The sequence below is a fragment of the Brachyistius frenatus genome, unplaced genomic scaffold, assembly GCF_029030835.1.
Source record: "Brachyistius frenatus isolate BFR_SWC_R1_liver_20210118 unplaced genomic scaffold, ASM2903083v1 Contig_30, whole genome shotgun sequence".
Taxonomy (NCBI): domain Eukaryota; kingdom Metazoa; phylum Chordata; class Actinopteri; family Embiotocidae; genus Brachyistius; species Brachyistius frenatus.
In genome coordinates this window covers 2421404-2446375 of record NW_027210629.1, presented here as the reverse complement: position 1 = coordinate 2446375, position 24972 = coordinate 2421404, and the positions used below count along the sequence as shown (strand labels likewise).

The window sequence follows — 24972 nt, the reverse complement described above, 5'->3', positions numbered from 1 at the left end:
AATTTGCTGCCCTTTTTGTGTTTGTGTCCAAATGCAAGTCCAGTATTCAAACTTTTTGCTCTTCACCAGCTCTTGAGGGACCTGTAGCTTCCAATAGTGGACGCCACATATCCAGCAGTTTTGTCTGACTGCTGCTTGAAACTGTCTGGCAATGGTATGTACAGCTATTAGAGCTTCACCTGAGTTTTTTTTTTTTTTGTATGCTGAGAAGCACTTTTCAATGCTGCTGCTAACAAACAAACCAGAACCAGAAAAGTTCCTGTCTCTGAAATCAAAATGATGCAGAAACAGAGAGGACAGAAGAGGAACTGGAGATTGAAATGATCATGTTCTGCAGGTTTCTCAAGCAACCCTGTAAGTAAGTGTCTTCTTTGTTAATGTAAGGTATTGATTAGTGCGGCTTTAAGTGTTGAAGTCTTTAAAAAAAAGGAGTGCACTGAGTTTGACGTTTTTCTTCTCATCTCTTCTTCATCTTTCAACTCCATCTTCACAATATTCAGGCTCAGTAAAGACAGAGCTTTAACTGGCATGCATTTTACATTTTTATTAATCCAAATATAATGGTATTTTTTTGCTTTGCTTTGTCAATTATCACAAATGTAAAAATGAAAAAGGTTTGCAAAGACAGTTGCCTTGTTCAACCGGTGTAAGATTTCCATGACGGGATACAATTCAAACCCTGTCATTTGTCATTTCAATCAGAAAACAGACAAAGTAGATGAGACAACTGTCTATTTTTTGATTGCCCGGCTATTGTAAGAAACCTCAGTCTCTTTATCTTTAATCATTTTTAGATTCAGTGTGTAGGTGTGAATGGGAGTCTGAATGGGAGTTGTATGTGTGATATTGTGAATTAATGTACTCAGAAAGAAAGAAAGAAGGAAAGAAAGAAAGAAAGAAAGAAAGAAAGAAAAAGAACATTTCCTAAGTTTTCTGTCTTTCTGTTCTCTTCCTCTGACAAACTATTCTTGTGCTCGAATCTTCGGTTACCATGGAGACAGAATCACCCACATGTCTTGTCATGAGGAGCCTCTTATCCATGACAACACAGCTGTTTCCTCTAGCTTTCACATTTGGTACGTTGCTCATCACTTTGCATATTCTGCACAATACTCAAATCAAAGGAGCTGTAGAGCTGCCGAAACTGCTAAAAAAAAAAAAAAAAAAAAACCTTCACCAGTGCTGGTGTGATAAGTGCTATCACTTGTATTAAGTAATTTTTCAGCGATACAGCCACATGTTCACAGATGCACCTGTAAGAATACTTTCAAAAGGAGGATAAATACAAGAAAAGAGACATTGTTTGTATCTATTGCTACTGGGACTAACACCTTCCTTTTTGGAAGGTTAAATAAATCTTTGAGCCTAAATACACAGTGGACAATTAACTTTTGAATTTAATATTTTTCTCAACGTTTGCCTTGCGTCATCTTCACAAATATGGGCATTTCCACGGCAGTGGCTGAAAACAAGTCATTCAAAAAGGTAATCTCAAATAAAACATGTGAGTGTGACGCATGGATATATACAAACACCTACACAAGTAGATAGTGCGTCTGACTACAGAAAGAGAGGAAATTGCAGTGCCCACACACTGTTACTCCGCTTTGAAGTGAGCTCCTGCTACTCAGTGTTCCAGTATTTAAAAAAAATAAAAAATGAACACAGCTGAACTGCCAAGTTTTTACTACGGGTTTTATACAACATTTGTAACCCCTTTTAAACTGTCTGTGCTCTGATAAACAGTGTAGTAGGATGCATTTAAAACCCATGTATGATTTTAGATTAGACAAACATTAGTATGATACAGATGATACATGAAGGCAACCAATGAAGGGTGGACTGCTGTGCTGTGCTGTAGAGCTCAGTATGGTGCCGGGGAGAGAAAGAGCACTGCTAATACTCAGAATCTTGTTTAATGCATGTCTCAAACTCAACAACCCCATTACCTGAGGAGACAACAGATCCCCAACAGTCTGGAGAAGTTCATGTACCAGCTCATAATGGCTGCAATAAAGCGATGTTGATGGATGCTTTAAGGGCTGGTTTAATGAAAGATCTCTCAGACATGCTTCACTCTGTGTCGGTGCACTTAAGAGCAAATTAAATTGTCTGTGCTAGGCTTAGTTGATGTAAATGTTAATAAAAGGGAGATCCATAATCATAGTCATACTATTTCTAATCTCTTAAGGATGTTACTGTATGTTGCAAGTACCCCAATCCCAGTGGTACCCATGGCTGGCGACTTAATGAGGGAAATTCTTATTTAACTTTAAAAAAAAAAGGTAATTTATGTTTTATTTTTTAAATGTTTTATTTTTTATTTATTTGTTTATTGATTTATATATCTATTACCAGTAGAATGATTTAGGAAGCTTGTAGTAGAACACCTTTTGTGTGGTGTCCTCCAAACTTTCTATTGTCCGACAATGCACTGCACACCCTCTGGGAACAGACTATGGTACCACAAACAATTAAAGTGCTCACAGATGGTCATGCAGTAAAAAAGAACAACATATGGTTTAGACTTAAGACCCTACTAGAGTGAGCACATATTGTTCTGCTTTTGAGAACACTCAATTAACAATCTGAAACAGTGGCGGTACCCTGATCCCACTGAAATGCCCTCGCAGAATGATCAGGATCACACAGGGACATCTTGGAAGATGCAAGTACTTTTTGAACATCTCAGGTATTTTTTGATTTGAAAACTTTCCATCAGTCTAAAAGCAACATATTTATAGTTTTATTTCAATAAAGGGACTGTTTTGAACAAAATTGTGCCATCTCTGGCCATTTCATCTCCATAGAATCCTCTTCATGGAGAATTACACGTCCATTTCAGGTGTTACAGTAATAGCTTCCATTTTTGTACCTACTGCCACTAATGTACCCTCAATATACCAGAGAATCCTCTCCAATGACCGAAAGGGTGCATTTATATTTTGACAAATTAATATGTCTGGAACTTCACTTTGCATTTTGCACAAAACCCATCTCACATTTAAGCTTATTCCGGAGACATATGCAAGATGGAAAATGTTAAAGCAAATAGCATATTTTAAGATATTTGTGACGCACATGACATAAGTAAATGGTTGTTGGCTGAACTTCCAGCCTGAGCTTCAGAAGGTTGGAGGAGCTGTGACAGCATGGGATTGGATGGTCAACAATGTTCTGTAATAAAGACCTAACTGACGTGTATCTTTAAATTACAGCACCAGTGACTGTTTCAAGTGCAAAAATAAATCCCTAAACATATAACGATCTAAAAGCAGAACTGTTTGCACCTAATAAGCCTCAGGGCTTCATGGTCAATACCTATTTCCTGTAACACCAACTACATGTTGTGTGTAATGTATTGTACCCTGCCTTTAAATGTCACTGGACATTGTGCAACACAATACACTTGCTAAACAATTACAGTATGTTACAGCTGTAATGGAACACAATCATTTGAGTTTCTCTTCCCAATGATACATTTCCATGATATCTTGTTCTCAGTATCCTATTGTACCGTGATAATAGTAAATGTGAAGCATGTGCACACAAAAAGGAGCAAATGTTTAAGCATAGCATGACCTTCATTTCGTTTTACTGTGATGGACTGTGTGCTTATAACTTATTTATTGATTTTATTGCTTTACTTTAAATTCTTGACATGCCAATACCCATTTGTCCTTCATTCTTCTTCACAAAGGTAAAAAAAAAAAAAAAAAAAAAAAAGGTAGATGCATTGTAGTAGCTGTTAAGTATTTTCTGAAATTTGTATTCACCAGAGCAGCTTGTATTTGTTTTTCATCCGCAATGCAAACTTGAAATGGGATAAACAAAAATTAGCAATACCTGCCTGTGGATGGAACTGAATTTAATTTTCTTTATAGATTGTTTACTTGCATGTCTTGCTCCTTCGTGTCATAGTATGATAAAAATACAGATATGTACAATAAATTTACCAGGATTTCATGGAAGTTGCATTATACTAAAGTAAGCAAAACAGCTTGTTTATCTTACTGGTAGATAATATAAACTTTAGAATTTCCAAGTTCTTCAGAAAGATTTGTTGATACTGTAGGACTTGCTGTGCAGCTGCTGACTGTTTATAAGCCGCATGTGGGGATAAATACTATACTTTCAAACACACAAAGCTGCGTCACTGCACATGTTGGAATTTTACATGACTCATCCAACAATATCAACTCAACATGCAGTCAGTGTTCATAAAATCATTGATGCAGTCTGACTGTGGATGAGGTTTGGAGCACTGTGGTAGTGGAAAATGACCTAAAGAACCTAAAGCTGTCACACATTGCCACCTGGTGGTGTAGGCAAACGTTTTAAATTGTAAAGTATACCATGAATTATTTCACAATGCTGACTTGACTCAAGAAAGGCACAGCATTAGGAACACTAACATATGCGGCAAGTAGTTGAATTCCCAAAGTTCAAGGTAATTTTTAATAAATTCAATTCCAAGTTTATTTTTACAGTAAACCCACTGCCTGATAAAACAAAAATATGTGACCAAACATAGCTTAATCAACTATGGATTCTTTATCTTACAACCTAAATTTAGAAAACAACAACAAACAAACAAAAAGAAAAACCCTCACCAATATATCACTTATTGAATCTGTTCATTGACATTCTTATTGATGTTTAGCTCGAGGTATTAGAAGTAATAGACATTATCTACAATGCAAAATAAAAATATATTTTTTTGTCATCCAGCCTTAGTATGCGCAGAGGGAATATTGTAACCAAATGTGTTTTTAGTATGAGTCTTCATAACGATGTAATTCAGTGTCTCCCTCCTCACATGCAGGGTTAAAAAAAAAAAAAACGATGCTTTATTTGTGTTCTAAAACCATCAACAACAAATATAAACAATACTAAATGTGTTCAAGACTCACAGTTTACTCAGTCTGGCATCCTCTAGTAATGTCTCGTGTAAAATTATGATCTGTGAATATGCAGCTGATGTGTCCCTTTGGTCTGAAATATAATTGATAGTTATGAGAAAGTTATTCATTTTATCATGTATTGTGAGGCACATCAGCTGAGTGGGTGGTTGCTGGACAATTGCAGAATCAGTGTAGGTGTGTGCCAGCATTAATCAGCATCATCCGTTTTATGCTACAACAATGGACTGTGACCCTTCGTCACCCACCTCTCCATAATCTACGTCAGAGGATAACTTGTTGACCTGACAGTTTCACTCATTTGGTGAGGGAACACATCTTCCTGACTTTATTGTTCTGAACAAGTAGGGAGTGAATGGGCTTTCAAATGATAATAATAATCATAAATTAGCTGCAGAGGAAAAAGAGAAAAGAAACAGATAATGATGCTTTAATTTCATTCTACTCACTATGTATACACAAACATGGTGACCTGTTCACAGGGAAACAAACAATAAACAGGTACAACTCGTATTTGCAAGGAGAATCTGATGACGACCTTATACTTTTGTTGGAGAAGCCATTCAACTCCGATATCATGTATATTCAGTATGTGTACTGGGTTGTTTAACTTGATCCGGTCCAACTTTGGGTCCTTATTGTGGTCCAACTTAACTCAGATCATTAACAAATGTGGGCTACAGAGAGATGTGCTTTTGAACTGTTAGTGACTAATTTGTTTGCAGAGTCTTCCAAACGAAGCCCACACTGCTCTTCCTCATGGGAAATTCTATTTCCAAACACGGAGGTGTTTACTTTCTGCGACAAGTCTAAAAAAAAAAAATACAAACAGAATGACAAATTAAATTGGATCAATATATAAACCCTAGATTGTGTGTTATGGTTTAATTTAAAAGTTTGACACCCACCACTTGCAACCAACGAGTCAACATTTATGAGAGCTGGTCTACATCACAGGATTGAGATCGGTTTATTGGTGCAAGCAATGTTTCCGCATGTGTATTTCAGTGCATATATGGTTGTGTTTGTGAATGAGGTTTTTCAGTCAAACAAAGCAAAAGCACCACCATTACAAGTGACAAAATATCTCATCCAATTCAATCCTGACAGCCATTATAAGCACAGTCAAGGAGTCAGACCATCCTCTACCTCTAATGAGAATATTGCGCCATCGGGTCCAACAAATGACACATTATTCTTATACAGGGCTTACTGTGGTTTATGCACTTAAGCTGAATGGCCAAACTTGACAAAGTGAGAAATTAGTTGCCTATATATATAGCCTTCTTTAAAGACAAATTAATATTATGCTCCTTACTCCAAAAAAAAATATTAAAAAAAATTCAAACTCTCACCCGTATGACGCACACAAAAAAAAAGAATCACAGTTCAAGTCCAAAACAAATTTAATCTGTTGAAATGGCAAAAACACATGGTTATCTTTCTATTCTGCTGCAGGAAGGATGCCCACCTCCTGCCCTGGATCTGGTCAGGTCCAGGAAGCAGTGTATCTAGCTGACGGCCTGTGTACAAACATCTGCAGATCTTCTAACAGTATAGCAGCTGCATGGTGCAAGTCTCACCTTGAACTAGAAAATCCTATAGTTTCCCTGCTAGTGAAACAATTTCAAGAGGCCGATATGCACAACCAAACACAGAAACAACAACAGAAGAAAGAGAAACTTGTCTGTTGGTCAGGTAGGTTGCAGAGGGAAGTCTTTGGATATGTGGATTCTGCATATTGAAAACTGGATCTGGATCAACTTACACCCCAGCCTGCCCAAATTGTCAACCTGTTTTCACATGTGAATATATGATCAAATACAATGGGAGGTTTCACAGTCATCCAAAACAGGAAGAGAGGGGAGAATGGGGAAAGATGGAGTAGATATCAGTGGTGTAAATAGAGTGGCTATATGCAGTAATTCTGCCCCCTGCTGCCTGTATATTTTGAAAAATATAGCCTACATTTTTTTTACTTTAAAATTATTATTCTGAAAAAGGTTATGGTACATATCTGTTTCAGTATCATCATCAGATATGTCCAACCCTAATCTGAAAATATAAAAATTGCTCTCAGAAATCTTAAGGCAAAGCAGCTTCATGCCTCAATTGGAAATCATAAACTGGATATCTGAATTTTTGTCAGGTATGAATAATTCAATAAGATGTAGACTATCATGTGAGTAAAAGTTTATGCAATCCAATTTGATTACTTATAAAATAAACAGTTTATTATTGTACAATAAGATTTAATTTGTAGAGGTTAGTATTTGGGGGTAGTATGGCTGATAACACAACTGAAAACCTCTTAATATTTTCCACCTGAAGGCAGTGTAAATGTTCTTACAGCAATGTAGTGACAGAAACCATATTTCTGTTAACACCGCGGTTTGAAAGTGCGATATTACAGAGCAGGAAATCCAGCCGGGAATGATCCGAGTATATTCTAGGAATGTTCGAACAAAGTGACTTTGTGTTTAGCATTACGGCAGATATATATATATATATTTATATATATATATATGTGTATCTTTAATTTTTCGTGCCGTAGATTCACTGTTCATAAATGAATCCCGTTAGTCTCGATCTGTGGCTGGTTTGAACGGCGTCACGACCCGGACGGTCACCTGGATCGCTGATTGGCTCAGAGCGCTGATCCGGGTACTGCGCTAGAACGAGCCCATTAGCTAAAGGTACCAATATGGCGGAGGTAAGAGGGAAAACAGGGGAGAAGCAATCGATCTTTAATCGATATTTTTAAAATTTCTGTGTTGTATTTTTCATTTCTACGTTATCGATTGAAGAGACGGTGTTTTTTGCCTTCTGCACGGCGTGTTTTGTGCGATAATTGTCATTTTTATCGCTCTAAAATATGCCTGGATGTTTGGACTGATCCTTCACTACGAGGCCTCTGCGCCTTCGCTCTCTCAGCTGCTTTCGGTGGAGCAGCTGTGTAAATTGATCCGTAAATTCAACGTTAGCCTGCTGGTTAAAGGATATAACAGATCTGATTGGGTTCACGATGAATGGGAAAAAAAAAATTAATCATTGGCTAAATTAGTGGCACCTTTTCCATCCAAGATGATCTGAGCCTTATCGATTCCCGGTAGCGCGTATACGAAATGTTGTTTTTTTTTTAATTTTTTTTTTTTAGTGTTTACATTTTTCGATGGCATAACGTTAACATCAGGCTCAGGGGTTAGCTCGCCGGGCTAGCCGACTCTGCATGAGTCGTATTGGCTTCCCCGATATATTCGGCTTTATTTTTATTTATTTTTTTTCTTCGGTCGACACGGAAACATCTCAAATCCAGTGTTCAAAACAAAAACAAACAAAAAAAATGTGCTCACATCTGTCCTCGGTGTGCAGCGGAGCTAGTTGTTAGAGCCTCCTATCTATGTCAGGTAATGTTAGCGGCAAATGCAGCTTTCCTGCCTCACTGATCATATTACAGCCCGATAATGTCTTTTTTATTTTTATTTTTTTTTAACTACGCTGGGATTAATGTTCGAAGTCAAATGATAATTGAGCCCATGTTTTAACAATTACACTAATTTCTACTTTGTTTTTGTTTTTTTCTTTTTCTGTTTCAGGCTTCCCTAGGGAGTTCAAGTCCAGGTAATACATTATTAGTATCTGCAGTTTATGTTGTACTTAAACGTTATCTTCACATTTAAGAAATACATTTGCGAATCAAAAACATGAAGATGAAATATGATTTCCCCCCCCCCCCCAATTTGTTAGAGGAGATAGTTTGGAAATTGCTTTTCTACTTGCCATCAAGTAACGTGTGGTTTTTTTTGTGTGTTTTTTTTTTAGTAGAGAAATGTTTAATTTCCACAGGATGTGCAATAACACATTTTTCCTCTCTATTTCTATTATGCAGTTGGCTCTTTATCATCAGAAGACCATGACTTTGACCCAACAGCAGAAATGTTAGTTCATGAGTATGATGATGAGAGGACTCTAGAGGAGGAAGAGTCTCTGGAAGGCGGCAGAAATTTCGGCTCTGAAATTGCAGACCTGGAAAAGGTAAACAATTCTTTTTTTTTTTTTTTTTTTTTAAACGTCCAAAATCTGTGCAGATGTAATAAGTGCGGTGATTTTAAATAACCAAATCTGCTTTGACTATTGTGAGGGGCGGCTGCTTGGAGTGGATGATTTTAAATTATTATGATCTTGTGTATCTGTAATTTGCTGTAACTTGCAAAAGACTCATTGAGAATTACTGAATTAACTGATGAGTATAAAACATGTTTACGTATTCTTAATATGGGAACCAGAGCTCTTGTTCCTGCTTAATGCCGTAGTAATGCGCATTTAAGGTGTTTTGTTGGTTTTATAACACTCTAAAGATTGCTGATGCGAACTCGGTGATGATGAGGTGAAGCTGTTTGCGTCACGGCTTCATGTGTTCCAATTATTAGGTCAACCTAGTTTGTGTACAGATGCATTCTGTTCACGTCTCTTTGTGACAATGGGAATGCTGTTCACAAATTGTATTTTAACTGTATGATTTGGTTTTATTTTGAAAAAAGGACAGTCACTTTTACTCAAAAAAAAAAAGACTTTTATGATGTTTTGACACCCTCATGAAACACTGATTAAGTGTAATATGCAAGGTTTTCCTACCTAGACGTCATGATGTAATTCGGGTACAACGAAAACAATGTGCATCATACATTCTGCCTTTCCACATTTTTTTTCCTGTCCAGGAAGGGAACATGCCTTTGGAAGAACTGTTGGCCATCTATCGCTATGAGGCCTCAGCAGGCTCCAGTATAGACAGCTCCTCTGGAGACCTGACTGATGAGCTGCCTGACATGACTTTGGATAAGGTAAGTGCCTCCGTGGTAGTTAAAGAGTTAATGAATAGGTTTATAAAATGTATTAATGAATTATGAAACACAATTAGAAGTCAACTTAATTAATGTGTGTATATATAATGTTTATATAGGTAAAATGGGTACTCTATTGAGCTCCTTTGGTTTGGATATTATTTTTTTTTTTTTTTTTTGTAGGAGGAAATAGCAAAAGACCTGCTGTCTGGGGATTACGAGGAGGAGACCCAATCCTCAGCTGATGATCTGACACCTTCAGTCACCTCGCATGAGGCCACTGATTTCTTCCCAAGAACACTTCGATGTAAGTGAAAGGTTGCAATTGCTATAAAACAGTCCTTTTTTAAAAAATTTTTTTAAAAATGTAACTTTGTTGGATTAATGCTTCTCATTTAGTGCCATACTATACCATGCACTATTTGAAATAAATTAACTTTCAAGTCCAAAGAAATTTGGACTGCAACTAATGAATTTTTGTTTTGTTTTTGTTAAAACAGTCCACAACTCATCCAGCAGGTGCAACTGAAATTCATTTAAGTTGTATTTGTTTTATTATTTTCAGCCAACGCTATCTCTGACGGTGATAAAGAGTCAGAGTGTGATGAAGATGGCCCAAGCCCTGAGGACTCCAGGAAGGTAAAGGACACATTTGGTTTTGAAACGTAGATAAAGAGTTTTCATTATGTCTTAGGTTTAATCAGTGCTACTTTGCTCTTGGATTTAAATGTACTATGTGTTTTCTTTTGTTTGATTTTTGTATTAGGAAATAATGGTGGGAACACAGTACCAAGCAGATGTTCCTTCGTGCCTCTGTCACTACAAAGATGGGGAGAAAGGTGACGACTGCTTTTTTTGTTTTCATGCTGAATGTATTCTTCAGTGTTGCTGCTTTACAGTTTTGCTATCCATTCAATCGAGACTAGATAATGTGCACAAGATGACTAATCTCCCCGTCATGTACTTTGTTGTATAGTGTATGAGGATGAAGATGAGTTATTATGGAGCCCAGGTACATTGTCAGAAAACAAGGTGAGAGGTTTCCTGTCTGACGTATTGTCACGGACAACAAATGAAAAGACAGGATGCGACAAACCGGGGATGCATGTTCGAGACAATGAGCAGGTTAGTCATGTCTTTATTAATCAAGCCTTTCATGTTGGAATACAATGTTGAATGTGGCATTAGCAGCATTACCAATATTTTATTTTTTAGAAACTGTTATTCATAACCTCCTGAAGCAATTGGGCTTTGAATTCTTCAGATTATTCCTGATTTCTTTTGGATTTATGCGTCTGATGTACATTTGATGCATTTTGGACAATATTGTAGTGTTGACCATTCCACTCTTCCAATCCAGGCTTTGCATGAGCTTGTCAAATGCAACTACAACACCCGCGAAGCACTAGAGAGGTATTGCAGTCATGTAAAGTCTTCAAAAGGTAAGCAAAGTGATGGATTCCACATTTCTACCACAGGAAACTGTCGTTTTTTATTATATGTTGATAGCAGTTCTGACTTTGTTTGCTGCCAGCATTATTGTGAGAAAACTTAAATGTTGCAGCTGCAAAAGTTTGAATCCAAATTGCTGATTCTATCAGATTACATCAAACTACATTTTCCGTCTGTGGTATCAGTATTTAAATATTTTTGGAGGAAGACAGATAACTTTTTTGGTTGTAGTAGAAAGCATTTTTTATTATACTTCAAAAACCTTTTGATTCTGTCCTTTTGATGTATATTGATGTAAACCTGAAAAATATTTTTATATTTGATAATGTCATTTCACTTCTCGTCTTGAAGGTGGGGTGCAACAAATTATAATTTTTATTACCAAATAATCTGTTGATTATTTTCTCCACAAGTTGTTTAGCTGTTGTCAGAAATCCGAAAATGGTAAAAAAAAAAAAAAAATGTTGACCAGTGTTTTTCAGAGCCGAAGTTGCAGCTTAAAATGTCTCGTTTTGTTCCAATGATCAGTCCTCAACCAAAATATGCTCAGTCTATTGTCATGGAGGAACGAAATGAAATGGTCACATTTTAAGAAGCTGGAATCGGAGAATTTTTGGCAAATTTTCATTTAAAAAAAATGACTCAAAATGATTATTCGATTACCAAAATAGATGGTAATTCATTTTCTGTCAATCAACTAATCATTTCAGCTCTTGTTTGAGTCGTTTATTGACAGACTTTTCAACCTTTCGATAGACTGATTCAGTTCAACTGAATTTTCTCTGTGGGGTTTCCTTTTGTCTACAAATGGATCACTTGCCTGTGCAACATCAAAATCGGAATGGTTTTTGGTTTCATTTCAGAAAAATCACCGTGGTCAGAAGAGGAATGTAAGAACTTTGAACACGCTCTACAGATGTACGACAAGAACTTCCACCTCATACAGAAACACAAAGTGAGTCTGATTTCATGATTTCTTCCACAACTTTAAAAGATATATTTTAAAAAAAAAAACACAAAACGTTTTCCTCTAAATGACGATTGTTTTTCTTTCAGGTCTCAACGCGAACAGTAGCAGAATGTGTGGCGTTTTATTACATGTGGAAAAAATCGGAGCGCTTTGACTTCTTCGTGCAGCAGAATCGGTTTGGGAAGAAAAAGTACAGCAGCTATCCCGGCGTGACGTGAGTGACAGAAAAATTGCAAAGTACATCCGTTTGGATTGTTTGATGTTTCTGCTGATGTTTTAACACGAGAACGTTTGAAAAAGTGCACATAACTTTGGAGGGGGAAAAACAAACCCACTGACCTGTTTCTTTTGTATCCAGTGACCTGATGGACAGGCTGGTGGACGAAGCAGAGGGACTAGCAGTGGACAGTTCCTCCTCTGTGTGTTCAGGAGCTGGCGGAGGAGGGAGGCTGGAGACCACCACAGAACAGCAGCTCAGCCTGCTCAACTCCATCACTGCCAGCGACCTCACAGGTTGGTATTGGATGGAAGTATTCTCGAACATCACTTAATACAGCTTTAGTATTCAGTATTTTAATGCTACGTCCTGGTTTCCCTCTCGCTCGACATATTTCTTGACCTCATTCTCTTACTACTTCCAGTGATTCAGTGTTCACCGAGTGTCCTCTCTTCTTGCAGCTTTGAGCAACAGCGTAGCCACAGTATGCAGCCCTGCAGAGGTTAGTTGCCTGGACTCCTACAGCTTCCCTCCATTGGAAAGTCTTCACCGCGGATCCCTGAGCCACGACGAGTCCCTTGGGTTCCCTTCGAACGGCGCAGACCCCGACTGCCTCAACATGCTCGACGCCGGTTTCTACCACTCGGACCTGGGACAGCTAGGAGGCGTGTGCGTCAATAAGGACTGCGAGCGGCCCTCCAAGAGACTCAAGATGGCGCTGCCTGACTCCTTTATCAACGACGTGTCGGTCGGTAACCTCGGCGTGGACTTTGAAGCGCGGCGGACGACGACGCATCACCACCGAATCACCGGCGCCAAAATGGCCGTGTCCGTCACAGACTTTGGGAGCTTGGCCGGCAGCGGGGAGCCCAACGGGTTTCTGGGAGCACATGCACGGCACCACACACAGCACACTGCAGCACTTCAGTCAGAGTGATCTTCCTCATCTTCTTCCCCTGTTCTTCCCTTTTGAAACCCTTTTTCCTGCTTGTAAATAAGACTGACCTCACTGGAAAATCCAATTTGTTTAAATTCTATTATATATATATCTATATGTATCTAGATATATATATATATTTATATTTATATATATCTATATGTATCTAGATATAGATATCTATCTATATATATATCTATATGTATATGAATATACTTTTTGTTTTCATTTTTTTGTGTAATATGACATCAGTGATGTCTATCATATAGAACTAAAATCTTGATTTCTCTCAAGAGTTTATATAGCCATTTATTTTATTTTTGTTCTGCGGTCTTGAGATGCGTAACGTCCATGTACAGTGGGGCCCAGAGGCTGCGGTAGGAGAGTTGTGTATCTTCCTCCCTCACGTCTACACACAACATCTTCAGAGCTACACTATGTTATCCTGCCATTCTTTTCAGCTGCCAAAAATTGGCTTAGTTTTTCTGCCCTTAGTGTTAGCATTTAATTGCCTTTGTTGTTTGAAGTGGTACTTTTTTTTTTTTTTTTTAAACAATTTTTTTTAAATTTTTTTTTTTATTATTATTATTTTTTTGAAGTGTTTGGTTTACAGGTACTTTTCATTAACCAGACTGGTGTAGATTTTTTTTTTATTTGTTCCCAAATATACCTGGGTACATATTATTTATTATTTGAAGAGCAACACTAGCATGGAGATTAGCTGCTAAGGCCCTCCCGTTTGGTTTTCTTTCCTTTTTTTTTTTTCCTTTTCTCCTGTGGAAGCTTGTTCGGAGTTTGTCTGCTTGTTTACTTCTGTTCAAAGTGGCCAAACTGGAGCGTGTGAATGTCTTTTCATCCCTTGTAGTCAAACCCAAATTACAGGCCTTGATTCATAGTTTTTCTATTCCATTTTTAAGCAGGTGAAGAAGAGTACCTGTGCAGAGTTAAAAATGATGGCAGTCACCTTGTTTTACTTCTTCTTTCTTGGAGGATATCAGCAAACCATAATGGCAATATTGCAATGCAAAGATTTTGGTTGGGTTAATAGCCATTTAAACATAGACACAGTAACATATGTATTTATTGCATATAGTTTTACCTTAACCTCACATGTTTTTTTTGTTTTTTTTTCCTCATGCTACTCTTAACCAAGTTTAGCTGTGTTTGTCCTTTGTTATAGTCAAAATGTTAGAATCTGTTACTAAAATCAAGTAGCGCCATTTTTCAGACCACTAGCAAGCTTGGGTTAACCCGCTAGCAGTATTATATCTTTATTTAAAGCCTCTCTGATTTTGTACTAAACCTCGGTCTAGCCTGTACTGACTAGAGATGCCTTTTGAAATCTGGTCGAAAATTTCTCGGAGTCTGGTAGCAGATATGGAGCCGCTTTCCCTCGACAGAAGTCCATAATTGTGAAACGCTTAGCGGGTCAGCGTCAGTCGATTGGATGCAGTAGTAGTGTTTACTTAATTTATCTATGCATTGTGCTATGAATATTTAGTTGTTTTTTTTCTTTCAGGGGTACATCATGCGTGTCATGTCCATAGAGCTCGTATTTCACCATTGTGTGTGTGCAGACAGGATTCATGCCGATTACTAACCGTCTTTTTAAGTTTGAGCAAGTGATTCATTTTCTAAGCCCAGCATCAGAGAGGATATTCACATCTGCATTTCATGTAAATAATTAGCAAATAGCCTTTAAAAAGTTTATTAACTGACCTCTTACACTTGTGAATCTGTGTTGATACAAAGGTTTTAATTCGATTCCTTGTCAGAAAGGCAATAATTTGTAGATATGTACAGATAATTTTTGGGTTTTGCATTTTACCGGTTTACTTGGTGTTTTTATTTTTATTTTTTTTTATTTTTTTTTCCCTCTCTCTCTTTGGAAAGTCACCCAGACACCAGGCCACAGCTGAAACCACGCATGCCAGCTGTGCCTGTTTTCTCAAGTTGTACCACTGAAAACGGCTTTACCAGAAGACGTATTGATATTAACTCAATGTTGCAATTTTGCATTCGAAACTTGCAGCCATGTGTAAAAGACACTCATCTTTCTTTCCTTAAAAAAAAAAAATAATAATAATATTTTTCCATGTTGTCTATATTTGTCTTGATGGTAAAGGGATGGCTGCTGCTCTAAGTATGTGGAGAGCTAGTTTCTCTTTTAATGCAATGTGCATAATGCAGTAGGTCCTCCAAGCTCTTCTAGCTTTAGCAGTGCAGTGATATTTATTTTACCTGTGGTTTGTACAAAGACTCAGAAAAACTGTCAGAATGTAAAGGCCATTAAGTAGTAGAAGTAGGTTTTTCACCTCCCTGTGAACTCTCGAAAATGTGATATTTTATTGATATCTCTGGTATGAGACTTGTGTGTGCAAGCAAGCACTAAACAAATTTATTTTATATTTTGTATTGTGTTTTGAAGTTTTAAAAAGGAAAAAAAAAAAAAAAAGATATAGCAGTTGTGGTTTTGAAAAAGAAAACTCGAGTCCTTTGATGAAAACAAAAACACCTTTGTGAATAAAAAAAAACCTACAAAACTTAAAAATGTATATCCAGAAATATAGACAATCAAAAACTTCACTATGAGAAATGTTCAAGAAGCTATCTTTATTGTTTATAAGAATTGTACATAAACATTGAGTTTTTTTTTTCCTTTTGTTAAACATTATTTTGTATTTTCTGTTGTACTTTAATACCTTGTGTACAGATCCAGAAATAAAGCTCTGGAAAAGGTTCGGAGAAGACCGCATGTTCTTTATCACCACATAAAAAAGACAATTGTACTAATAGTTAGCATTTTTGCAGGTAACCAAATTATGATATCGCTGAAGAAAAATCATTCTTTACCTTGTAAACAACAACAGACAAAAACACCTCAAGTGTTCAGGTTCATTTGCTTGTTCTGGGGCTTTCAACTGACAGTTCAGATGTTTTAAGCAGCTGTTGGACTTAAAAACTGAAGACTCGGAGGCACTTTTGTGAACAGCAGTTATGAGGCTCAAAGTAAAAGCCAAAATGTATGCCCGAGTCCTAAACAGTAGCCAAAAAAAAAAAAAAAAAAAAATGGAAACATTAAACGTCAGTCATTTCAAATCTCTCAGAAAACTGCATTTACTGATAGATTGGTTGTTGTTGTGCAACATGGTCATAAGTCCAGAATAATAATGGAACCTTGAGCTGAGATTTATTTTGACAACTTCACTTTTGTTATTTGACTAATTCAGGATTTACTGATACAAAAATGCTGAATAGGATAAAAAAAACAACAACCCCAAAACAACAGCCAAACTGGAACAACGTGGAGAGGAAAACCAAATCAGTAAATCGGTTGACGAGGGCCAATAGTAAGTACTCGGTTCATTTTACACCATATGACAGTAAACCGACAGCTGCCCTGTTTTTTTTTTTTTTTTAAATCAGATCCACGACCAGCTTTACGATACCTAAACTGAAGCCGTTACCTTGGTCTTACGAGAGGGATCGGTAGAGTCAGGAAGTCTTCAGCTACAGTCACTTCTACGCCATTGTCCCGCAGAGCTTCTTCAGCCTGTTTCTTGAGCTCCGAGACGTTGTCCTCGTCCCCTTCCTTCTGCAGTGAGCTGGGTTTATACCTCTGACTGAAGTGGTACAGCACCAGCCTCCGCGCGCAGCAAGCCCGGGCCACCGCCGCTGCCATCTCGGGCGTGCTGTGACCGTGCCCCACCGCCTTCTCCCGATGCTCGTTCCCGAGGGTGGCCTCGTGAACCAGAACGTCCGCTCCGTTGCACAACCTCAGCGGTCCTTCCCCAAGCACTGAGCTGCAGTCTCCGAAAATGCAGACTTTCCTCCCGGGGATAGCTTCTCCCAGCACCTCGCTGGGCAGCACGACGCGCCCGCTTTCAAGAGTTATGGACTCTCCGGCTTTGAGACGCCCGTAGAGAGGCCCCGGTTTCACGCCTGGCGGGGGGACAAGAGATGAGAGCAGTTAATTGTAATTCACGTGCACTTTTCTGAAATGGTTTACAGCGCCGCATAATTGCGCGACAAAATAAGACTTCAGAAATACAAGATCTTCAAATCATTTCCCAACAAAATTTGAATTCATTGAATGCAACGTAACCATCTATGTACTTCACTGATAATTAACAATTTATGTATTTTAGACCGGTTTTTTTTTCCCCCTCCACTTTACATCCGTGTGTATTTTTAACGATTTAACGCAAAAACTTCAAATCTGTGTCATCAGTTACTTCAGAAGCATTTCTGCCCCTCTTGTAATATAACGTTTGTTTTCAAAAACGGAATATTATAAATATATCAAATATGTTTAAAATAAAAAAGTATCCTTTTTTTTATTCTTATGGAAAATGTTCAACATTTGTAAATTGATAAAAGAAACGTTGATTCTGATTACCATGTCCGATCACTGGACTACGGACAACAAACCGCCTGTAATATGCAACTAGGGCAAAAATTATTTGAATTCATATTTTGTTTCCACCATGGTCTGGGACCTCCTCCCAGACCTGGATCAAAGCATCAGTCAACTCCTGGACAGTCTGTGGTGCGACGTGGCGTCGGTGGACGGAACGAGACACGATGTCCCAGATGTGCTGGATTGGATTCAGGTCTGGGGAACGGGCAGGCCGGTCCATAGCATCGATGCCTTCATCATGCAGGAACTGCTGACACTCCAGCAACATGAGGCCGAGCATTGTCATGCATCAGAAGGAACCCAGGGCCCACTGCACCAGCATATGGTCTTCCAATGGGTCTGAGGATCTCATCCCGGTACCTAATGGCAGTCAGGGTACCTCTGGCTAGCACATGGAGGGCTGTGCGGCCCTCCAAAGAAATGCCTCCCCAGACCATCGCTGACCCACCGCCAAACCGGTCACGCTGGAGGATGTTGCAGGCAGCAGAACGTTCTCCACGGCGTCTCCAGACTCTGTCACGTCTGTCACATGTGCTCAGTGTGAACCTGGCGAAGCTGCCCACCTTGGTGTTCTCTGGCAAAGTCCAATCGCCCTGCACGGTGTTGGGCTGTAAGCACAAGCCCCACTTGTGGACGTCGGGCCCTCGTACCACCCTCATGGAGTCTGTTTCTGACAGTTTGAGCAGGAACATGCACATTAGTGGCCTGCTGGAGGTCATTTTGTAGGGCTCTGGCAGTGCTCCTCCTGTTCCTCCTTGCACAAAGGAGCAGATAGCGGTCCCGCTGCTGGGTTGTTGTCCTCCTATGGCCCCCTCCACGTCTCCTGGTGTACCGGCCTGTCTCCTGGTATCTCCTCCGTGCTCTTGACACTGTGCTGACAGACACAGTGAACCTTCTTGCCACAGCGTGCATTGATGTGTCATCCTGGATGAGCTGCACTACCTGAGCAATTTCTGTGGGTTGTAGACACCGCCTGCAGAACCGTTCCTTTATAGGGGTTGTCTTGATAATTGCCTCATTTCCACCTGTTGTCTGTTCCATTTGCACAACAGCAGGTGAAATTGATTCACAATCAGTGTTGCTTCCTAACTGGACAGGTTGATTTCCCAGAAGTGTGATTGACTTGGAGTTACATTGTGTTGTTTAAGTGTTCCCTTTATTTTTTTGGCGCAGTGTATTAAATAATACAGAAAGTTCATTTTACCCAGCGCCTTCAGGAGATGAGTTTTCAGTTTTCCAGGTCGATCATGCTCCCGAATGCAAAAGCCAAAGGAAGGGATACGGTGGAACAACCTGAAGGCCTTAACCATAAACTTCTCGTCTTCAAAGAGGTGGTAACAGTCACTTGAGACATCCAGGGAGATCGTCCTGCCAGGCTGCTCCTGGGAATGGAGAGGACCGCACTCTGCTGTCATCTAAGAAGAGCGAGAGATCTATATTAGTACCACTCCCACAAAAAAAAAAAAAAAAAATAGAATTGCCATTTAGCAGTTGTATATCTCTGCTAACCACTGAAGTTGTAGTTACATATGTGTCCAAACCCATATACAGTAGATATTGCTGAAAGGAGACTATCAATTCTAAAACATGGATGGTTCACACACAACTGCAATCCTGACAGCACAGAAGATATCATAGAATCATAGTAATTTCTAAATGGACCGCCCCGGTTTTGAATAATAGACAGAAAATAATCATTTTATCCCGTCAGATATTTGAATTATTAAGCTATGGCCACAGTAATGTTTCGTGAGGTCAGACTTACCTTTGACAACCAAATTGCAATCAGTTCATCCTTCAGTCCAAATAAATGTCAGTGCTACATTTTTTAAGGTGTTCTTAATATATCGTATTCACAAGAATAGGACTAATGGATAGGAAGGATGTGAGGTCATATTGCCCTTGACCTCTGATTACCAAAATCTACTCACTTCATCTTTGAGTCCAACTGAATGTTTGTGGCAAATTTCAAGAAATTTCCTCTAGGCGTTCCCCAGATGTGCTCACGAGCACGGGTCGATGTAAGGGACAGTGATCTGGACCTTTAAAACCCAAAATGTAATCAGTTTATCATTCAGTCTACATGAATATTTGTGCCAAATTTGGCATTCTAGGTGTTCGCATTCAAAAAAGGGAAATGGGTGTGAACTCGGTGACCTTGACCTTTGACCATCAAAATGTGTATCAGTTCATCCTCGTGTTTGTGCCACATGTCGATAAGATTCCCTCGAGACGTTTACGAGATACTGCATTCACGAGAATGCAACGGGCAGATAAGGACGGACGTGATGTCGTATTTTGGACATTTGATCACAAAATTCGAAACATGTCATCGTTGAACGTACCCCGAAATTCCATCCGGACGATCCTCAGATATCGCCTTCATGTGAAAGTGTAGAAATCGAATCAGTTCATCCTTCGCTTCGAGTGAATGCTTTCGCAAAGTTGAAAGAGATGACCTCAAGGCGTTCTTGAGATATTGCATTCAAGAGAACAGGACAGACGGACGGACGGACGGACAACCTGAAACCATAATGCCTCCGTCGATGGCCATCACCTCCATTAAAATGTGTTGGGATATTTTTGTTTGTTTCTGCAAAGCTGTTGCTAATGTAACAACATGGATGCAGAGGAACACACCGACCTCGAAGCAATGAACCACAGCGTGTAATGCGTAGTAGTGACAGCGTGTCGCGCTGGGCCTGAGCTTTCAGCTTCACAAAACTATAACCGAGTCAGCGACAACTTTTATCGGGCGCTTTAAAGAATGACCTGGGACTAATACTGGAATGTTTTAGAAGTATTGTACGTCGGTCTCTTTGCACTGGCGTGTTTACCTTCAGGTACCCAACAGTAAGTGTGACCTCCTACTGCACAGGAACACCAACATCAACCTCCTACCTCCAAGCTGAGCTGTCCGTCTTCCGGACTCTGGTCAGGTGTGGGCTCCAGCTCATGCACTACAGCAACACACACACACACAGCAGAGTGCATGGAGTTAAGGACAATAAAAACTACCGGTAGAGAAACGGAACCAAATCAGGCAGTACATGGTGATAGTTGGGTAAATGAAAAAAAAAAAGCTAAATTGTCTCGTAAAAGACGTTCTAAACCCGAGGGTTTGAAAAAAACTTCCCATTTATGCGAGAGACTTCATGCTTCTCTAAGATATGTAGGATGGCATAGAGGCATCTCTGGGCAGTCTTTTTTTGTTTCTAGAAACCTTTATTTAAAAGCGAATGCGCTACACACCGTCTGCGGCGTTTTCAGGCTTGCAGTGGCATGGAGAAAGGCCTGTGCACTTTAGACCTGCCTGCATAGGGGAAGAGCAGCTGTGATCCTGTGAGGCCGAGTGTGACCCTGAGAAAGTGCCGGAGGCCCCGGGGCCCGTAGATGTCCACGCAATTCAGAGTCTGCTGGGGGTCGGCGTTGGTGTTGAGACTCACAGTGCAAAGGAGACCGGGCAGACCGAACAAATGATCTCCATGCAAATGGGAGATGAAGACCTTGGTGATTCGGCCTGCGCAGGAAACATAGCATATTGTTACACACTGGAGGTACACAAAAGGTTCAAATACCTTGTAGTCATTACATCAGACATTTATTGATTCTGCTCGTTGAAGTTCAATGCTTTTACCCGTTGCATGCAAGCTTTATTAGCAGGAATGCTCGCTGATATTTTTAATGAGTAAATTGTGTATTCTACTAAAAAACCAGTCAGGATCAAATCTGACGGGGATAGAAAGATGTAATAATTATATTTGAGTGCGTTTGAGTTATGTACTGTCGCTAACTAGGTGTTCTATTGTGCGTGATGTTTATAGCCATCGGTTACTTTTAATTTAATTTTGAGCAAGTTGAATTGGTAATGAATTGTAGAACTGTATTGTCCTGCACTTTTTTTTATTTATTTTTTTTTATATCGCTTCTTTGTTGGAACCCGAGGTGTCGTCCATCCAGCGTCCTGCCTGCCGCCCCCTCCTCCCCTCCCAATGCCCCCTATCTTCATTCAGCTCACCGTCTACCTTCACCCGAGGGAACCTTCATCTCAAACTGACATCACAGTTCACCTGGAGTTCATTTCGCTGGACATCGGTTTGTGCACAGTACGACATCTGAGAACTTGGAACTCTTTCTTTTGTCATTTTTCAGCTCAGTTTCGTTAGTTCCTGAGATCTCAGAGGTTTTGATTTTCGTTGTTACCTGCTCGGACACTTTTTGATGTGTGAAAATGTCAATTTGTTCTGTTATTGTTTAATACATTGTGTTGAAATTAAACCTGTTGCTGTTCGTGTTATTCGGGGTGGATATTTCTTTTGTCAGTGCGGCAGTCAGACGAGTAACCTATTAACCAATCTCCTCATTGAACCTGGATTAGATTTGATAAATCACCGATTTCCTGTCTATTCCGCACTGTCTTTTACGCGACAGCTGCAGGGGGAGGGGGGGTTATGATAGCAAAATCAATTTCACAACGACGCAAATTACTCTAGTGTTATACCACTTTCACTTGAATTGTCGGCCTTATCGGTTAAAATTACTGCGGTCAAGTGAGCCGTCATCTTTTAAAACACGGTCAAACCAGCCGCCCCCCTGGGATTGTAGGTGCGCGACTATCTGTGGTATTACGGTACTGGTACCCGGAGCGAAAACACCGACGAAACACCCGATTCACCAAATGGTTCTCATGCAATCGACCTATAACAAGTAAAAACAGCATAATATTGCACATTATGTGAAATTTAATTTAATATGAATAAAACCGTAAAAACCTAAAGGTTGTACAGTATTTTATACTCTGATTTCACATCATAAGACATGTCCTTGTGTTAAATATTACAGAAAATAATCCTTAATATTTAGACACTTTCAGTGGATTTCTGTTCTGGATAACCCCTACCATAACCCAGTTTAATATCAAGTGATTTTAGTGTACGGTTACTGAGAAAGCCAAAGGCAAAGTTCACTCTTTTCACACTGTAACTGTCAGAATGTCCAAAATTAAATATGAATTAAAAGAAATCCTTGATAGGTGATGAGAAACTGTGAGTGGATTCCTATTCAGGATGATCCAGACCATGACCCTAATTAAAATCAATTGATTATACTGTAGAGTTACCAAGAAATTTTAAAACAAAGTTCACTCTTTTTACATGATAACACATTTAAATGTCTATATCTTATAATTAATTTAAAAAAAAAAAAATTGTTAATGGGTGACGAGACATTTTGAGTGGATTCCTGTTCAGGATGACCCAGACTATGACCCTAATTACTATCAAGTAATTATACTGCACTATTAGTGAGGAATTTAAAGACAAAGTTCACTCTTTTCACATTATAACACATTAAAATGTCCACATCAAAAACAGGTGACAAGAAACATTCAGTGGATTCAGGTTTAAAATGCCACAGCCTGTGTCCTTTCTTAATATCAAGTGACTTTACTGCAGGGTTACTGAGAAATTCAAAGGCAAGGTTCACTCTTTTTATATTTATTTACTATTTATGTGGACACACTTGATTGTGTTAAAATGTGAAAAGAGTCAACTTTGTGTTAGAAAAATTACTCAAGAGGCTTGGTTCAAAATCAAACATGTCGGACATTTATTCTTGCAAGAAGGAGCAAATACATGCACCCTCAAAGGGAGGTGTCCAGAAAAAGGTCACTCCTCCGTAGGGCAGCTTTTATAGTGTGACAAACAGTTGACAATCACCCCCATTCCCTTTGTGTCCCCTTTTGTATGGTAATACTGAGTTGGTTGTAGGTCACAAGATAAGGACACAGGGAGTCGTCAGTTAGATGCTGAAAGTAAAACAAAAGGAACTTTCCAGGAGTCACTTGCAAATAAGAGTAAAACAAAAGAAACCTTTCTGAGTGTAAGGACACAGGGGAGTCGTCAATTAGATGCGGAAAGTAAAACAAAAAGGAATCACTTGCAAATAAGACAGAAACCCAAAGAGACTTTCCGGAGCCACAATGCAAACAAGAGGAAGAGACAAACCTTTTCTTTCCATCACTTTGCCTTTAAATGTATCAGTAACGGGATACTACAATCAATTGATATTAATTATGGTGATATTCTGGGTCATATTCAATAGGAATCCACTCAAAGTTTCTCATCACCTATTCAAGATGTTTTTTTAAAATAATATTTAATATTAAAGTGAACTTTGCCACAAACTTTCCTTAGTACCTGATAATAAACAGGTTCATGGTCGGTGTCATCCTAAACAGGAATCCACTCAGGTTCTTGTCAACTTTTAATTGTTGTTGTTGTGATATTTAAGATGTGGACATGCTGGCTGTGGCCGGATAGTCGGAGTGGGTGGTAGAAAAAAAAAAAAAAAAAAAATCACCTGTTGAAATAATTCTCCCATTATATTTGCGGATAGATGGCCAACTGATATGCAATTATTGCAGAGGTGGTATAGAGACTGGCTGAGGAAGATAGGACAACACCGGAAGGAGGATTGTCCCAAATATATCAAGTAGTTTGATACGGGGAGGTTGATAGGTCACGGAAACAAGAAAACGTGTGAATAAAGATAAAGTCATGAATTGATGAGCTGCTGAAAACAGTTGTCGGGAACATATGTGCTATGATCGAGTAAACCGAAATAAAAAAAAATAAAAAAAATGACCCCTGCACGTAATTACTGTACTTCCGCAAAGATTTGACCACAGCTTCCAGCAGCAATTCAATTCATGTCTTTATCCGCCGTCTATTGAAGTGAAGAAATGTTATCCAAAGTTCACTGATGGAAATTGTTATACTTCCCTCCCCTACGAATCATTTAAAGGCAAGACAGGAGTAGGAGAAGGAGTTGCACCGACTCACCGGCTCTCAGTTGGCTCTTCATCAGCTGGGTCTGGGTTCCCTCTCCGCAGTCAAACAACCAGCTCTCCCCGTCCGTCCGCAGCACCAGAGCCGAGGCACCGCGGTGAGGAGACGGGTAAGCCGAGCCGGTCCCGAGGAAAGTCATATCCATGGACATCCTCCCAAAGTTACTGGGAAATTGGTAAAACAACAACAACACGGTCTCTTTACTACCACGCCACCGCAAGAACGTGACGCTCCCCCTCTCATTATAAACACTGTCGCACGCTGATGACGTAGGAGGAGCGACGGCTGGAAGTTTACGTTTTCGGCCTGATTCGTTGTAATTATGAAGACTACAATTATTATTATTATGTTTTTGAACCCTAGAC

General features: G+C 39.2%; 2 protein-coding genes across 2 annotated transcripts; one reads left to right on the top strand and one right to left on the bottom strand.

The window, feature by feature from the left end:
* Positions 1-7587: 7587 nt before the first annotated feature.
* On the top strand, positions 7588-13467 carry mier3b (mesoderm induction early response 1, family member 3 b). The gene is made up of 13 exons (XM_069699537.1): positions 7588-7635; positions 8519-8543; positions 8812-8957; positions 9641-9763; positions 9947-10070; positions 10329-10402; positions 10530-10602; positions 10740-10888; positions 11124-11205; positions 12079-12170; positions 12272-12399; positions 12544-12698; positions 12864-13467. Exons 1-13 carry the CDS (start codon positions 7627-7629, stop codon positions 13337-13339), a joined length of 1656 nt encoding a protein of 551 aa, XP_069555638.1. The 5' UTR covers positions 7588-7626; the 3' UTR covers positions 13340-13467.
* A 3157-nt stretch (positions 13468-16624) lies between these two features.
* elac1 (elaC ribonuclease Z 1) lies at positions 16625-24832 on the bottom strand. The gene is made up of 5 exons (XM_069699508.1): positions 24602-24832; positions 21073-21279; positions 20661-20719; positions 18964-19174; positions 16625-17281 (listed from the first exon to the last, which is right to left on the bottom strand). Exons 1-5 carry the CDS (start codon positions 24756-24758, stop codon positions 16803-16805), a joined length of 1113 nt encoding a protein of 370 aa, XP_069555609.1. The 5' UTR covers positions 24759-24832; the 3' UTR covers positions 16625-16802.
* Between the last annotated feature and the right edge of the window lie 140 nt (positions 24833-24972).